This window comes from Akanthomyces muscarius, chromosome 5, assembly GCF_028009165.1.
Source record: "Akanthomyces muscarius strain Ve6 chromosome 5, whole genome shotgun sequence".
In the NCBI taxonomy this organism is placed as follows: Eukaryota; Fungi; Ascomycota; class Sordariomycetes; order Hypocreales; family Cordycipitaceae; genus Akanthomyces; species Akanthomyces muscarius.
In genome coordinates this window covers 3,645,948-3,661,846 of record NC_079245.1, presented here as the reverse complement: position 1 = coordinate 3,661,846, position 15,899 = coordinate 3,645,948, and the positions used below count along the sequence as shown (strand labels likewise).

General features: G+C 54.6%; 7 protein-coding genes across 7 annotated transcripts; 3 read left to right on the top strand and 4 right to left on the bottom strand.

Annotated features, from left to right (window-relative positions):
* Window positions 1-44: 44 nt before the first annotated feature.
* LMH87_010555 (uncharacterized protein) lies at window positions 45-1,337 on the top strand (the record flags this gene model as incomplete). Its single annotated transcript, XM_056197730.1, has 1 exon — window positions 45-1,337. One exon carries the CDS (start codon window positions 45-47, stop codon window positions 1,335-1,337), a length of 1,293 nt encoding a protein of 430 aa, XP_056054750.1.
* An 831-nt stretch (window positions 1,338-2,168) lies between these two features.
* LMH87_010554 (uncharacterized protein) lies at window positions 2,169-3,365 on the top strand (the record flags this gene model as incomplete). Its single annotated transcript, XM_056197729.1, has 1 exon — window positions 2,169-3,365. The coding sequence occupies one exon, from the start codon at window positions 2,169-2,171 to the stop codon at window positions 3,363-3,365; it is 1,197 nt and encodes a 398-aa protein (XP_056054749.1).
* Window positions 3,366-4,414: 1,049 nt separating this feature from the next.
* LMH87_010553 (uncharacterized protein) lies at window positions 4,415-5,608 on the bottom strand (the record flags this gene model as incomplete). Its single annotated transcript, XM_056197728.1, has 2 exons — window positions 4,415-4,745; window positions 4,797-5,608. The coding sequence occupies 2 exons, from the start codon at window positions 5,606-5,608 to the stop codon at window positions 4,415-4,417; spliced, it is 1,143 nt and encodes a 380-aa protein (XP_056054748.1).
* Window positions 5,609-7,484: 1,876 nt separating this feature from the next.
* Window positions 7,485-8,833, bottom strand: LMH87_010552 (uncharacterized protein; the record flags this gene model as incomplete). The annotated part of the gene is made up of 4 exons (XM_056197726.1): window positions 7,485-7,880; window positions 7,989-8,350; window positions 8,412-8,547; window positions 8,615-8,833. 4 exons carry the CDS (start codon window positions 8,831-8,833, stop codon window positions 7,485-7,487), a joined length of 1,113 nt encoding a protein of 370 aa, XP_056054747.1.
* Window positions 8,834-9,794: 961 nt separating this feature from the next.
* LMH87_010551 (uncharacterized protein) lies at window positions 9,795-12,211 on the top strand (the record flags this gene model as incomplete). Its single annotated transcript, XM_056197725.1, has 4 exons — window positions 9,795-9,979; window positions 10,092-10,226; window positions 10,319-11,187; window positions 11,241-12,211. The coding sequence occupies 4 exons, from the start codon at window positions 9,795-9,797 to the stop codon at window positions 12,209-12,211; spliced, it is 2,160 nt and encodes a 719-aa protein (XP_056054746.1).
* Window positions 12,212-13,111: 900 nt separating this feature from the next.
* LMH87_010550 (uncharacterized protein) lies at window positions 13,112-13,738 on the bottom strand (the record flags this gene model as incomplete). The annotated part of the gene is made up of 1 exon (XM_056197724.1): window positions 13,112-13,738. One exon carries the CDS (start codon window positions 13,736-13,738, stop codon window positions 13,112-13,114), a length of 627 nt encoding a protein of 208 aa, XP_056054745.1.
* A 705-nt stretch (window positions 13,739-14,443) lies between these two features.
* LMH87_010549 (uncharacterized protein) lies at window positions 14,444-14,914 on the bottom strand (the record flags this gene model as incomplete). The annotated part of the gene is made up of 1 exon (XM_056197723.1): window positions 14,444-14,914. One exon carries the CDS (start codon window positions 14,912-14,914, stop codon window positions 14,444-14,446), a length of 471 nt encoding a protein of 156 aa, XP_056054744.1.
* Window positions 14,915-15,899: the final 985 nt, after the last annotated feature.

Sequence of the window (15,899 nt, the reverse complement as noted above, 5' to 3'; positions counted from 1 at the left end):
AACCATAATACAGATTGAAACGGAACAGCACCTACTGGATAATTATGAACTCGGCCACGCAACCACAAGATGTTGCCCAGCCGCAGACGCAGAGTGCTTCTGGCTCCTCTGCTGCCTTGATTGCACAGTGTGCTGCCAATTCCGACCAAACAGAAGCCAACAGGTTCTTCTATTCTTCAGCCCAATGGACAGCCGATGGCACATCTCTGCTGGTCAGCGCATCTGATAGCAAAGTCGCAACTTTTATCCTGCCGTCCGACCTTTTGGAGGCCGATCCCATCCAGCCTCTGCAGCCGCAGGCCAGTATTCAGCTGCCGGAGCCCTCCCAGTGCATCGCTCCGGCTCCCTATTTCTCTCTATCTCATCCAGCTACGCAAACCTTTCTCGTCGGCAGTCGTGATCACCCGCTGCATCTTTACCATGCCTTTCCCACGGAAGCAGAGAAGCCTGCGCCACTATGCATGTACAAGCTCATGAGACATGAGACGGAAACATACATCACACCATCTTCCATGCTCTGGCCATCTCCGGGGACCCATTTCTTCTGTGGCTCGGCAAACCGCATAGACTACTTTGATGCCTCTCGCCCTGGCTCCGGTGGCCCTGTTCACACTATCCACACCATACCATCAAAGAGGCATCTCTTGAAAGGTGGCGGCGTGGGAATGAAGGGCACAGTATCAGCCCTCTCCGACTCTCCTCCCGGTGCTCCTGGTGCTGGTGTTATAGCCGCTGGAACATGGACACGCTGGATGGGCTTGTACGACATGTATCGCGTGGACAAGGCCGTCGCCAACTGGAACATTGCGGATGCCGATACACAAGAGTTCGGCAGAAATTTTGGTGGCCAAGGTATCGTACAAACGAGCTGGAGCCCTTGCGGGAGATATCTCGTCATCAACGAAAGGCACGCGTCGGGCCTCCTTGTCTATGATATCCGCGGCAACGGAAAGCTTCTCAGTGTTTTAAATGGGCGCAACTGTGAGACGCAGCAGCGACTGACATGCGACACATTTGGAAGTTCAAATGACGGCCCCGGTTTCGAGCTCTGGGCTGGCACAGAATCAGGGTCAGTCAAGGTCTGGGATGAAGTTGGTCTGCATTACGGCGTTGTTGACCCAAAATGGGACTGGGATGCGAGCGACACACCAATAGGCAGCACCATCGTTCACCCGAGTGGCTCTGTAGTTGCTACTTGTGCTGGAGCTTGGCGACACCCTTCAGATGGCGATATTGACAGCACACAGGGCGGCTCGAATGGCGGCAAGGTCAAGACGAAAATACTCGGTGGGTCAGCCATCAAGTTATGGTCGATTACTAGCCAGCAAGATTCGTGATAGGACAAAAGCATTCGTCTCGAGATCCCAGTAGAGAAGGATTACTCTTTCGATCAGCAGTAGCCAGCATCCGGCGTTCTCGATCCCCAAACACTGGCTCGCAACACGCCACTCAACGAGTGATGCGACGAATTGGAGCATTTATTAGTACAAGGATCTACAGCTGCACGTGCCAAGACAGCAACGCTAAAATGAAACTGTAACGAGATGTTGCATCTGAGATTGGGCGCAATCTCCCCGTATTTTGCCGTCCTGCGCCCAATGGAAAGGGGGACTTTGCAAGGACAGAAGCGTCACCGGAATCTCACATCTGTTGCAGCCTTGAAAATAGAGTCCACACGACAGACTCGACATCGCTCGCTGGCATGACGGCGCGGTTTCCAGCAGCATGGCCGAAGCAAATTCAAAAGGAGGAATTTTTGTTCTGGGGTTTTTGGTTCCATCGCAGCAAATGAGTAGGGCGAGAAATGTTGGCTCAATGCAACGCCCAACCGTTCGTCGCCCTGTGCCTGCGCTGAGTCCACAAGAGGCCAAGTTCGCTTTTGCAGCCGAAAGTTTGTGTGAAAAAGACCAATGTATCGTATTGTCACCCTTGCCGCATGGTCCGGGGAAAGTCTGGGTCCTGCAGGCAATAATCATACCAGCATGGGACCTCAGAGGGATGTAATCAAATCATGTCTCAGGGCCCCAACGGCGCCGTTGCTGAGGACGACTGTCGTTCGTTCCGGATAGTTTCCATTCGGCTGCGTTGCCGGCTGCCACACTTTTTTCTGCTCCCAATTCCTTCACTCGCTTTGTCAAGAAATCGAGTCTTTCGGACAGCTGGAGGAAATGAAAGTTTCAACAGCCAATGTCGCCGCCGTGGTGATGGCGGTGAGAGCAGTCGTCAGCTACCCCGGCATCAAAGACACCATCGGCCAAATCAGTAGCCAAGCTGCCGCGTCGCCCTCTTCAGAGCCAGAGCTCATCGGGGACCTCGTGCACCTCTCCGAGCACAGCCTCACGCCGACCGGCCGCGCCATCAAGCACATCCTCCTCGGCCAGCTCAGCCCGCAGAGCCTCGTGTCCACCTACGACGCTGTCCCCATGAAAGACTCCCCTGCCTGCGCCGCCGACACGTGCTGTATATGGAAGCACATTGCCGACGAACTGAGTGCCGCCATGGTCGGCACCGCGAGTCGTTGCAACAAGCTCGCGCGCGGCGCCGTTCGGCTCGGGTTCCACGACGCCGGCGGATGGTCGCGCAAAACAGGATTGGGCGGCGGCGCTGACGGCTCGATCCTCCTGGCCAAGGAGTGCGAGGAGCGCCGCGAGAACGGCGGACTCGAGGTCATTTGCGCACAGATGCGCGTTTGGTGGGCCAAGTACAAGTCCTACGGCATCAGTCTGGCCGACCTCATCCAAATGGGTGCCACCGTCGGCACCGTCGTCTGTCCGCAAGGGCCCCGGATCCGATCCTTTGTCGGCCGCCAAGACAATGCGACGCCAGCACCTCATGGCAATCTCCCCTCGGCGTTTGCGTCCGCCGACAGTCTCCTTCGCATGTTTGCCGACAAGACGATTTCCGCGCAAGACCTCGTGGCGCTCCTCGGCGCGCACACGGCCAGCCAGCAGACCACCATCGACCGCAACAGGACCGGCGCGCCACAGGACACGACCCCCGGCGTCTGGGACACGGTGTACTTTCGGGAAACAATAGCCGAAAGGTGCCCGCAGCAGATTGTGCGTTTTGTCAGCGACAGGAATCTCGCGACGGATCCACGCACGAATGCGTACTTTGGCATGTACGCGGGGAAGCTCACAGGACAGATGCGGTGGAACGAGGACTATGCGCGCGCGTACGTGCGGCTGTCGCTGCTCGGCGTGTACAATATCAATGATCTGACTGAGTGCACAAAGGTTCTGCCGGGTTTTACAGGGTGGAGATTTGAAAACCCGGACGAGGAGCAGATGGTGAGATATGCCAACGGTGAGCTGGGGGGGAATGCAGACGCAGCACTAGAGGCGGGGGATTTGATACCAGGATAAATGTTACTTTCAAGCGATTGTAGTTTTTAACAGCCTGTGGTCCCCTTTTTCTGTTCTCGGTTGGCGAGGCGTTTCTCTTTATCAATACTTGACGTACCAAATACAGGCAATGGCAGATCCGAGGGTGTGAAGAGGTCGGCAGCTTTGAGTTACAGTGAAAGGGAACAAAAAGAAGAAGAAAAAGTTAAAATAAGAGAAATGATGCAGATCAAGAAACACCACTCGTCAAATATAGCAATGGAACAAGATGCAGATATCCTAAACATCCCTCTTTGCTATGAGAGCGGCGCGTTTTCTTGACGTCCACTTGGTCGTGTAAGTGAGTGGGTGAGTGTGAGTGATAACTAGTGTGAGTGGGTGGAGCGGATCTCGCAGGGCGGACAAATCGGAAAGATCGGCGGTGTCTTGTTCGGGCCAGTCTCAGCACAGGCATATCCCAAGGTTGCAGTGAGGGTTCGCATTCATAGCTTTTACTTATTAAAGAAGCAGTTTTAGGCGAGCCACGCGCGGGATCCCAGAGCAAATGTTGGCAGACAATAGACATTAAGGACTACGCTAAGCTCCTAGCTACCTAAGCTATTACATAAAAAGGGGGCAATCATGAAGAGGTCCGTCGCCAACATCGACGCATGCCGACTCTACATCTCATGACTCTCGTCAGACGGGCCTCGCATGTCGCTGTTACCCCGCCGCACTACTTGCGGAATTCCGATATACAGATAGTGGGGGAAAAAAGTAAAGTAAAAAGAGAAAGAGAAATAGAGTGTATCATGTGTTGTTGGTCAGTGTAGAAAAAGTTGGCAGTGAAAGAGACAAAGAAGAAGAAAGAGAGGAATGAAGAAGACGAGGGTGATGAAAGATAAGAAGAGAAGAAGGGAAGAAGAAAATAAGAGAAGAAGAGGAGAAAACCATCGTCAGTCAAAGCGTGTCCATGCCCTGCCCCCAAGCTCCATCCCAATGTGAATCTCACTTGCTGATTTTCCTTGGTGCACCATTATTTTCCTCCCCAAGACGGTATATACACAACTTTTGCCTCAACTGTCCGTTGCTCACGATCGAGTGAGGTTTCGGGTGCGGCCACCGCCAGTCTGCTGCCAGAATGGACGCTCACCACCGCGGCGAGGCATGCTGCCAGTGTCGACAGGAGAGAAGTTTTCAATATTATTGGTAGGCGAAAGGGCGCTGTCTTGCGTCAGAGGAGTCCGGTCGGTATCGGTGACGGTGTTGGCGCCACCAATGATGCCGCCCTTGGCTGTGGGAGGAATAGGCCATGATTCCATGTCCTCGTGGTGTCCAGGCCCTGGCGGTCTAGGCGCAGGACGAGTGTCATTCATGTCATCATCGCCTTCGTAGTCGTTTTCGGGGCTGGCGAGCGGGCGGCTGGAGAGGGTCAGTAAACGCAGTCATGTTGCGATGATCTGAATAACTTGCCTGATAAATTTGGGCTCCTCTTCGGCCTCGGGGGCTTTAGGGTTCTTGTTTCGGCGCCAGAGGAAGATGCCTAGGGCCAGCAGGAGCACGAGAGCCGCGAGACCTCCAACGACACCGCCGACAATGGCGCTGGTGTGGTTGGATCCTCCATCGTCCTTGGTCGGGTCAGCCACGGTGGGTTTACTATTGCGGCCCGAGGTGCTACTAGGGCTTGTGCCATCACTGCTAGTCACCGAGGCCAGAGTCGTAGTAGGGCGCAGAGAAACGGAAACGCTGGTGTAGGCCACGGCAGCCTCGCCCGAAGCCGTGAGAGCTACCGTGGTAGCCATGTCGGAGGCGGAGCCGCAACCGTACTGGAAGAATCCGCCCTCAAAAGTATTTTTATAACAAACATCGCCAACACCACACGTAAAAATGTGAGGGTCAACGACGCCGCGGCCCGGGTTGTTCTCGTCGACGCAGGCAGTGAAGATGCCTTTAGTACAGTCACCCCCGTCCGGACAGCAGCCGACGGCTTTGTGCTCGGCATCCACGACGCAGTGTGAGCCGGCCAGACAGGTCGCGGGCAGGTCGGGGTTGCCTCCTATGTAACCGCAGACGGTGTTGAAATCCCGACGGACGAGCTGTGGGGGAATGGTTGGCATCGCGGTCGGCTCCATGGGCCAGGACAGAATATCCATGGTGCCGGTCGGTCGCATCGTCTGGCGCGGCAGGGCGTGTCCCGAGGCGGAGGCGAAGACGGCAGAGGAAACAAGTATGGAAGTCGCAATAGCACTTGCAGGCCGGCGTGAAGATGATTGTCGCAGCGCCATGATGGCTTATATCTTATGTCGCGTGAAGCGACTGACTGCTGACACTTGGTCGATCTGTGCCTCGCAGATGGAGAGAGAAAATCGGCGTTTGTTTGTTTTGTTGACGGGTTTGTGCGTGCGTGCGTTGTTGTGAGATCCGGCGAGCGATACAAGTGGCAGCCGACAGCCAACGTTGCAGGGCCTGAAAATCGTGCACGAGGGGCAGCTCGCCAATGATGCAAGAATAACGTCTTTTCTGCACAAAAAAAAGCCAATGGAAACAAGAAGTGAAAATGAGTGATAAACAGCGGTATACTACAGAGCCATCGGGGTGGTTGGCCGGGGAGGAATCCAAGGGAAGAAGGAAGGGATGGGCAGTCGGGCTGGGGGAAGAGAGGGAAGAGGAGGGAGGAAGAGGGTGGGTGGTGATGAAGCAAACGGGCAGCCACCCGGGTAGGCAAGCACAACGAGGGCTCTCTACTGAGTGTCTGGGCACCTGGGCAAGCAGTGCTGGTGATGAGGCAGGTCTTGGATGAAAAGGCAAACGATACGAGACAAGAGAGAGAGGCGGTATACAATTGGCGAGGGTCACGGAGGGCAGCGGCTTAGACAAACAGACAATGGAGGGAGAATTGGGTCCCATCTGGATCAAAACCGAGACAAAGGGCACGCCATGCGGGAGGGGAAACGCCAAGAGAGGTGATGAGCCACGGTTCGGGAGAGCAGGGGAGAGATGACCTTGGATAGCTAAAGTGCAAGCAAGCCTTTGCTTTTGACCAAAAAGCACGAAGCTGGCCAAGAAGCGTGTTCTGGCGGAAATGGGAGGACGGTATACCAGCGTTTGCTTGGCAGAAGGGGTTTATCAGAGTGTCAAACAGCTAAAAACTGGAAACGCCGGTGCCGTTATACCGTGACACTAGCATTCTAGCCTCGAATCCGTCGATCACAAGTTAAATCATTGCCAGACATTTTATCACCGGCTTCAGACGAGCTGCACACTGTGCGGGGATGGCACTGTAGCGCTTGGTCTTGGCTGCTGTGACGGCGGCCGGCCACAGTGCCAGCTGCGGGTGTGCAGCACGTTGTCTAGGTGCTGCAAGGGGCAAGACAACAATAGCACGCCACGTACGCAAGACCACAGGGCGAAAAAAGCAATTTATACGGGCTAGGTGCAAAAAGGCTGGCCGACTGCGCGCACGAGGTGATTTTTTTTTCTTCCTTTCTTGATTGCTTCTTCTATTGTGGGTTGCGGGCAGTGCCACACGGTCAGAGGCGGGGGGGGGACAGCTGGGGAGGCAAAGACGACATCCTTCAATCCTTGTCAACCTTTTGCTACGGGGGCTGAAAAAAGAATCCACCGAGAGACAGAAGCTTCATAGCATTGATAAAGAAACCATCCATTACGAGTCTTGGTCGCGATAATGAAAGTCAGATGTGTGAGGTAGTGCCTGGCAAAACCGATGGATCGTCCGTCTGGTGGTAACTAGGTACCCAGTACTACCTACCAGGTAGGCCTCTCCCAAAAGGGGCGATTCCACCTCGACGGCGCTGCGCACAGGGCATTTAGCCCGCCCAAGCCCACTGTAACTTGGCCCCGCTGTGCCTGTAGGTAGTTACCAGTAAACGTGGCCCGCGCTGCGATCGGATCGGCTCCACAAGCCGGCACATCTATCAGTACGGTCTGGTCCTGGTCCTGGTCCTTGTCTGTCAAGTTTCCAACATGACCCAACCATCTGGTAACGCTGATTACCGTCCCATACAGAAGGTGAGCAGTAGTATAATCTTGTGATTGAACCTGCCCTATTGCGCCCGAGCCAAACAATCCGAGTCGTGCTCACGTTTATGTTCTTGACATCGACTTGTTCCCCGGCCAAGCTCATGTCTCTACAACTACCACCTACACCCTCTCATGCACCGCGCCTAGCTCCCAGCTATTCGCACTTGTCCGACCACCACGACCGCCCCCCACACCGTAGCCGTCCGAGTCCTCCGCCAACCTCGCCGCGTCACCATCCACAAACGATGACTTGCTTCCAGCCTTGCGCGCCTCCTTTTGCCTCTTCTTCTCCTCCTTGGCCCGCTGCCGCGCCGCCTTCTTCTCCCGGCGCGTCACCCGCGGAAACTCGCCGTCCGGGCCCCGCAGCACCAGCCCGGGATGCACCAGGTTCAGCAGCGCCAGCGCCAGCAGCATTGGCATGGCGTCGAGCACCAGCGGGTACGTCTCGTCAGTGATGAGCTTGTTGCTTGCGTTGATGCCTGGCCCAAACTCCAGCAGTCGAAAAATGATGCGGACCTGAGAGTTTGAGCATTTTGATTAGCAGCTGAATGAAGCCATCCGGGAGACGTTGTGGCTGCCCTCCTCGTAGGACAACGGGATGGTAAGAGGCACATCCTGACTCACCATGATCAGCACGAGAACTGCCAGCATGCTCCAGATCAGAAATCGCAAGCGGCCCATGCTCTGTCCCCGCGAGACCTGCCGCATCCGTCGCCAGAACCAGGCCGTCATGGTCCCGAAGATGACGACGAAGCCGAGCTGCAGGCCGATGCCCGCCGTGTACACCTTCATCCCGATGCGCGTCAGCCCGGCGTCGTCGTTGTTGGACAGGAGCACGCCGCCGCCTAGCTGCACCAGGAAGCAGACAATGTCGAGCCAGACAAACACCACCGTCAGCTTGACGGCGCGGACCCCCCATATCTTCTTGTCGGGGAGGCCAAAGTAGACCATGCGAGCGACCGTCATGTAGGCAAATGCGTTGATCCCTACGGTGAGAAGGAAACCCTGTCAGCGGTGTCTGTGAAGGCAAAATGTCTGCTCGCTTACACAAAGGGGCCAGCAGAAAGAGGAGCTGTCCCCAGAGAGCGTACTGCAGCTCTTGCTGGTGATGGGCTCCAATCGCACGCAGGCTGAATGCTGCCGTCTCCCAGGCGGCGCCCATAATGACCACCCAGCAAAATCGCTACGTCATGTTAGGTTTCTCCCGTTGCGGAATCCATCTGCCCGTCGTGCTGCACTGCTGGTCGTACCTTTTTATAATGAATCGCCTGCACAATGTGCGCCACAAAACTCGCCCCAAATAGCGCTGCAAAGGCAAGATTCGCCTCGAAGCTCGGATTGTCATTGTAGTTGGAATTGCATGCATCAAACGGCACATGGCCGTATTTGCCAGGGACAGCCGTGGTGCAGCTTGGCGAGGCAGTGCTGCTCGTCGTTGGTGTTGGTGTGTCTGTCGTCGAGGTAGCCATGTTCCAAGCCCTTGTTGTCAACGTAAAATCGTTCTCTAGACTTGGAAATAGCGTTTTCTGCCATCATATTATATACATGGAGCCTTTTTTTTCTTTGTCACGGAACTTTCCCCAGTGATAGACAAAGTTGCTATATTTACTGTCCTTGTCCACTCGGCTTATACGTGTGCCACCTCGTCTGGGGTCGGACCGGACAAGCTACGACAACGGCGGGCAGAATATAGGGCTGCGGTCGCATTGACTCGGAAGATGGCAAGCGTGCACGTCACTTCAGCCTCCGTCTGTGGCTGTAAGCTGGCCTGCCCATGCTCCATCCAGCCCTATTCAGCAACTCCCGATGAGGCTGCTGTGGGGGGTTCGGCCAGCCGGTACGCGTCACCTGTCAGCGTCGTCGGATTCGCTCACCAGCTTTGCGACGCGATTTCTGCGCCGTGAAATCGACAAAATACTGCAAACCCGTGGTCAAATAATTCTTGCTTAACTCGGCTGCTGCCCACTTCTACTACACTTTTGCCATGTGGTCATAAGCACCATGTGTGCCTACTTACCCTAGATCTATGTTTGAAGTCGCAACAAGTTGCCATTTCAGCTCGCATCGATCTATTGATGTAAAGAAATATGTTGACCATCTTTTTGTTGTATTCTCCAAAAAAAAACTATCAGCATTACAATTAGAAGTTGGCACTGAAAAGAATTACCTCTTCGTCTTCGCGTACCACCATAGTGGTCGATGCACTGCTGTAAACGCCTTACAGTCCAACCGTTTCACACTGTCGGCCTGACTGGGCATCCCTCGTCACACCGCACTTGAATAATCCTGCAACATGTTTCTCAGCGCGTAGCAAGGTCGGGCTTTTCCCGCCAATATTCTGCAGCTTTTTCTCTCTTTTACGAGACGATACGTCGCCTCATTACTGTGCGTCGCGGACTCGACACGGCGCAGAACGGGCTTTCTTGAGCTATGACGCAACACCGGTTCTACTTTTCCCACCGCGATCGCGGCAGCCAGCATGACCTCGACTCTGCACGCCAAGCGCCCGCCGACATGACGCGCGACGAGAGCGTCGACACGGCCCCCTACGACTGTCCCCTGCCAGACATTGCCGACGACGAGGATTTCCGCTCCGTCATCAAGAAGCTCTCCCCGTACGTGGGCATCCACTTGCTCCTTTTGCTTCCGGCCGGGACCATCCTTGAGCGCCCCTCATAATCGATGCCTCATCGCTAACCAGTCGATCCTGTTCTTCACCCCATGTAGATATTTCCGTTCCGTGATTGAGCTCCCCAGCACTTTCGAGCAGCTCCGCACGACGGCCGCGGGCGCCCCCCTGCGCGACCTCGCCAACCATCTCGGCGCGACGTGCCAGAACCCGCTCATCGTGAATGCCCTGCTGTAAGCCCGCTTCCTTTGCGCCCACGCCGTGTGAGAAGCGCGCCCTCTGCCGTCTTTCCCCTGCTCACGCCATGTCCACGCGGAAAACTCAGCGCACTAAAATGGCACTACGACACCGATCGGCATGATCAGACTCTGAGCGACGCCCGCGCCTCGGCGTGCGAGATTGTCGCCTGGCGCTTCCTCGCGCGGCTCTCCGACGCCGACGCCCTGCGCTTCTGCCTGTATGAGATTCCCGATCCGCACGCCTCGCGCCGTCCACGCAGCCCCGACGAGGAATCCCAGCAGCAGCGGCGGCACGCCTCCGAGTCGTCTCCCCTGCTGCTGCACCGCGCCAAGACGAAACCGGACGGCGACTACGGCCTCAATCTTCGCCTCGCCGCCCAGGCAGGGACCTCGTCCCGCCGCTCACTGCTTCTGGGCTCCGTCTCGTCTGCCGCCACCGTCACTGACGATGACGACGACGAAGCAGCGACCTCGGACGAGGCTGGCGACACGGATCCCGCCGTCGCGTTCCGCACGCTCAACGCGCTCGAGATCGCCGTCGTCGCCAACGCCAAGCGCTTCCTCGGGCGCAGCGTCGTGCAGCGCATCGTGACGGGCATCTGGCACGGCGAAATCATCTTCTGGGACTCGCTGTCGGTGCACGCCACCAAGACGCCGCGCCTCTACGACCCGCACAAGACGGACCTGTACTCGCGCCTGCGCGTGCCCAAGTACCTCAAGACCTTTGAGGCCCTCTTCTTCCTCGTCTTCCTGTACCTGTACTACACGGTGCTGATACGGCGCGTGTCGGACCGCGTCACGGCCACCGAGGCCGTGCTCTGGGTGTGGATCGCGGCGTTTTGCTACGACGAGTTTAGCGAGTGGCTCGATGCCGGGTCCGTCTTTTACGTGACGGACATCTGGAACGTGTGCGACTTGATCATGATGCTGCTTGGATGCGTCTTTGCGGTACTAAGTATGCCCTCTACTCACATCTTGTGTATTGTGTTGTTATGCTGACAGATGTAGGAATCACCGGCGTTATACAGCAAAGCACGTCCATCAACAACACTGCCTTTGACATTCTCGCTCTCGAGGCCCTTTTTCTCGTCCCCCGGATGTGCTCTCTCCTCTCCCTCAATCCCTCATGGGGCATCCTCATTCCCTGCCTAAAAGAAATGACCATTGACTTTGTCAAGTTCATGGTCATCATCCTCATCATCTACTGCGGCTTCCTCACCACCTTTTCGCTCCTCGGCCGCGACCACTTCACCCTTGTCCAGATGGCCGGCGTCCTGGGCAAAATCTTCTTCGGCTCCAGCTACGTCGGCCTCGAGATCATGCACGACATTGACCCCGTCTTTGGCCCGCCGCTCATGATTGTCTTCATCACAATGTCCACTTTCCTCCTCATGGGCTCGCTCGCCGGTCTGCTCGCCAACAGCTTCGCGCGCGTCATGGACCAGGCGCACGTCGAGTACGTCTACGTCTACAGCGTCTACGTCCTCGAGGCCTCGACCAGCAACCGCCTCACCCACTTCTACCCGCCCTTCAACCTGCTCGCGCTGCTCGTGTTTCGCCCCTGGCGGCTGGTGCTGCGCAGCGACGACACCTTTCGGGGTGGCCGCATCTGGCTGCTCAAGGCGACGCACACGCCGATTGTTGCCGTCATTCGGCTCTACGAGATGCTGACGAGGCGGAGCACGGTCGAGGGGCTGCCGCAGCTGCCGGGGGGCTCTATATTGCACCCGGTCGAGGGATTCGGCCGCGCAGAGTCCAGACGCGACACGGGGAGAGCGGAGAGGGGACGAAAACGCACGAAGCGACGGCGGACTGTGCTGCATTCGCAGGAGAGGACTGCGGTGGAGCACGGGTCGGGAGAGGCGAAGCGTGTCGCACTCGAGGCACAGGTTGGGGAGTTGAACAGGAAGCTGGATAAGTTGACTGATATTGTTATCGAGATGAAACGAAACGAAGAATCACGGCTTGGCGGGCGCTGAGATAGACAAAAAAAGCGCAACTTTTGTTCGTTTCATCGTGATACGAAAAGTGAGCGCCGTGGCAACCTACTATAACCTAATAGCCTCATTTCAAATTTCAAAGTGTCGTTAGTGTGTTTTCTAACATGCCCCCTCCAATGTACCCTGCCCAATAGTCATTTCTGACTATCTTGAACTGGATAGCTCGCGCGATTCTCTCGAGCAATGCGAGCAGCGTTGCTTTTGACAAATTGCTGCAACCGCTCGTATGCTTGCTCATCTTCAAGTCTGTCGATCTGTAATGGCATGTGATTGAGACGAATGCGGACTTGGCCATGACGATGGCTGAAGATGACATACGCGAACTTTTTTCGCTTGGGATCAGCCTCGAGCCTGTGCTGCATTATGCCGGCGTTGATCACCTCTGTCTTGACATCAGGACCGCCGAGAGCATATCTGGACAACAAGTAGATACTGTGGCAATCGTATTCGACAGCAACGTTGGTAAGGACAGGCGCCTGCCAAGAATACATCTGATCAAATAAATGTCCCCATGGTTTCTCTGTGGACGGCCGATGGCGTCTATGAAAGGGTATAGGTAGGTACCTATTAAGCTGACACCAGCCTCGCCGCCGCCAGCTCCGACTTTGAAGTTGTTTTTCCAATGTTGGACAGAGTTTCTGGTTATAAAACAACCATAAAACCAGATTAGCCAACTTTGCCGTTGTCGATTAAGTCGATGTGCAATAGTTGATTCTTGGTGCCGGTGGGTATCCCGACACGAAAACGATCAGGATGCTGTTGACGGCCTCAATTTGTATTGATTGACGGACTATGGAGGTAGAAGAGACTATCAAGGTTCTTTGGGCAGCTGTCACACCAAACTATTCACTGGCGCTCGCCCCATTATCCGCCGGCTCTTCATTGAATGGTAACCTGGTGAGCAGCATGAGGCTCCAACTTTGGTACTGTGACCATGAGAATGCCATCTTCCATTACAGCACTGACATTGTCGTGCTCGACACGACCCGGAAACGTGAATATGCGAGAAAAATCGCCCGTGCGCCGCTCCGTAAGCCACTTCTTGGGCTCATCGGCCAGCCTCTCGTTCTCTACTTCCGCCGTGGCTTCTTCTCCCTTCCCATTCCTGCGCTGCTGGTCGAAATCGGTCCCGTCGCCGCCGGCCCCCGTCGACTGAGGGCTGCTGCCAGTGTCACTCTGCTTCCGCTCGCCGTGGATATGTATCGTCTGCGGCTCAGGAAACTCGATTTTGACGTCTTCCTTCTTTATTCCTGGAAATTCTCCATACAGCTGATACGCCTCTTTGGTCTCGTCAATGTCAAACTTGGGCTGCCATCCAACCGCGGCGTGTCCACTCGCGCGACGCAGGTAATTGTCGAAATCTTCGTAGATATGGTACAGAGGCAGAAACGGGCGGTCGATTCGGTGAAGACCCGGATTATTAAATGCCATTTTGAATTCCTGAAAAGGGGTTTGCTTTTGTTGTTGGGGGGTAGACTGGGAAGATGCGGCTCTGAAACGGGGCATGTGATGCGGTTGCTTGACTCTTTGAGCTTATTCATGTTGCAATGAAACGTAACGGATCTCACTGTGCTTTATACCGGCATATTAGATGTACAGTGTTGACTGGTAGGTAAAACATGGTGCTTTCTCGTCCGTATGACGCACACCACGCCACACCTCATGACACCACAACGCTGCATCCAGGCAATCACGCCACCAGTTGACTTTAATACAGAGGAAATTAATTGACATGGTGCGAGTGAAATATTCTCGATGCAGCCAATCCAATGCAATGGACGCTCCAGAGAGCGATTGGGTGGCGCCGCATGACTTTTTATCTTTTGTCTCTACGCTTGCGACCTCATATTTCCTCACAATTTGCTGTGGGACGGAAATAATGTCTGCGGTCAACTTTTTTGCCATTTTCGGAACTCAATATTTTTCTTTCGACGCGCCACGGTTATACAACCTTAATCAGGCAGCAAATAAAAAAATAAAAAAAAAACCTGTATCGGCCTCGCGCGCTCCATCATCTAATGTTAACAGCTTTGTTGCTTGGCTATGCCTAACTTCAGAAACGACTGATCAAAGCCAAGCCCTAAGCACTAAATTATATTACGTGATTACTAGTTCAACCTGCTGGTGAAGAAAGAAGAAGCAAAAAGGATTGTATCAAGGCTTAGCCCCTTACTGCATACCAGTACTTCCACACGTATATCTTGCAATAGTCTATTCTGCTAGCTCCTTCTTTGCCTCCTTGCTTAGCGCAATGGCTCCCAATCCTTCAGCAACAAGTTTGAGTATATTGTGATCAGAGTGACCCATTGCTTGCCGTCCAACACTGTATGCCCCAAGGGCCTCTGCTACAAAATCGGTGTAACCTCCCTTGTGGTGATGTTTCTTGTGGTCATTTCCCTTGTGGTGTCCATCGGACCCGTGAACAGAGGCTGCCCCGTCTGCACCTGCTCCATCATGGTGTGAGAGATGATTGTCTTTGGCAGTAGCATGGCTCTCGTCTCTCCTAAGCATCTCATATGCGCCAATGGCAATCGCACCAGCTATTGCAGCTTTCACGTAGTGGTTTTGTGCGCCGTGTTGTTGGTGCTCGCGGTCGTCGCGAATGCCACGCATGATTTGATCTGCCATCTCCACGGCACCGATTGCACCGATTGCTGTGTCGACTCTTGGCATTCCTGACATGGTTTTTGGTGTGGCGGGGTGACTTTTTTGACGGCGCCAAATTTGTGTTTCTGCCCCGTGGTGCGAATCCTGGAGAGATTCACGACCTATATGGTCGCTCTCCGGTCGGCCAAATATGCTGACGCCTCAGCCGTCCTCGCTTCGCGATACCCGTCTCGTATCAGCCAAGCTGGGCCATTGAATATATGTTCTTCTCATCACGCCACAGATTGCTTTTGGCGCTTGTTTTGTGGCTTATTGTGCTCACATTTGTGCCAATTTCTTGCCAGTAAAGGAACATCTCATTGTACTTAGACACACTAGTAGATAGCGAGACGTATCATATCACGCCACGTATTGAGTCGATGGCAACCTGAACAAAGCGTCTAAGTAAGAACTAGGCAGTCAGCATGAGACATACAGGCATGGCTCATTAGACACCACTTACACGCCATCTATACATTGTTGTAGTCACAACTACAAGTGGGATGAAGAGCTCAAATGTTCAGAACGGACTACTGTTCCCCAGAAGAAGAAAATAGACACCCACGGCATATTATAATTTTAAGTTGCAACTTTAATACCCGGCTAGGTTTCCGAAGGCAATGCATGTAATTTTGGTGGGTCGTACAAAATGCGTACTACTATGAGTTTAATTTACTTTAATTGAACTTCAGCCTAGTCAACCCAAGCAGGATAAGGCGCCGCTTCCCCGGTCCGGGGAATGAGATATCTCCGGACGACTGATGAAAAGAGGCAGCCAAGGGCACGTGCGTAGGGTAGCAAACAGCTAACCACAATGATATCGCAGAGATCTGTCCATTTAAATGACATGATAGATGGTTTAACATCCGAGTGGCGTGATGCGCGACCGCACAGCGTGCGAATGAATGGCGTGGTGCATCATTGGCATGGCAGTATCGCCACCACAATTTGCGCGAAGAAGCAGCGTTAGCGTTGATTGTACGAAAGCCTGGAAGAGCGGCGCGGCCACGAGTGGCTTCAG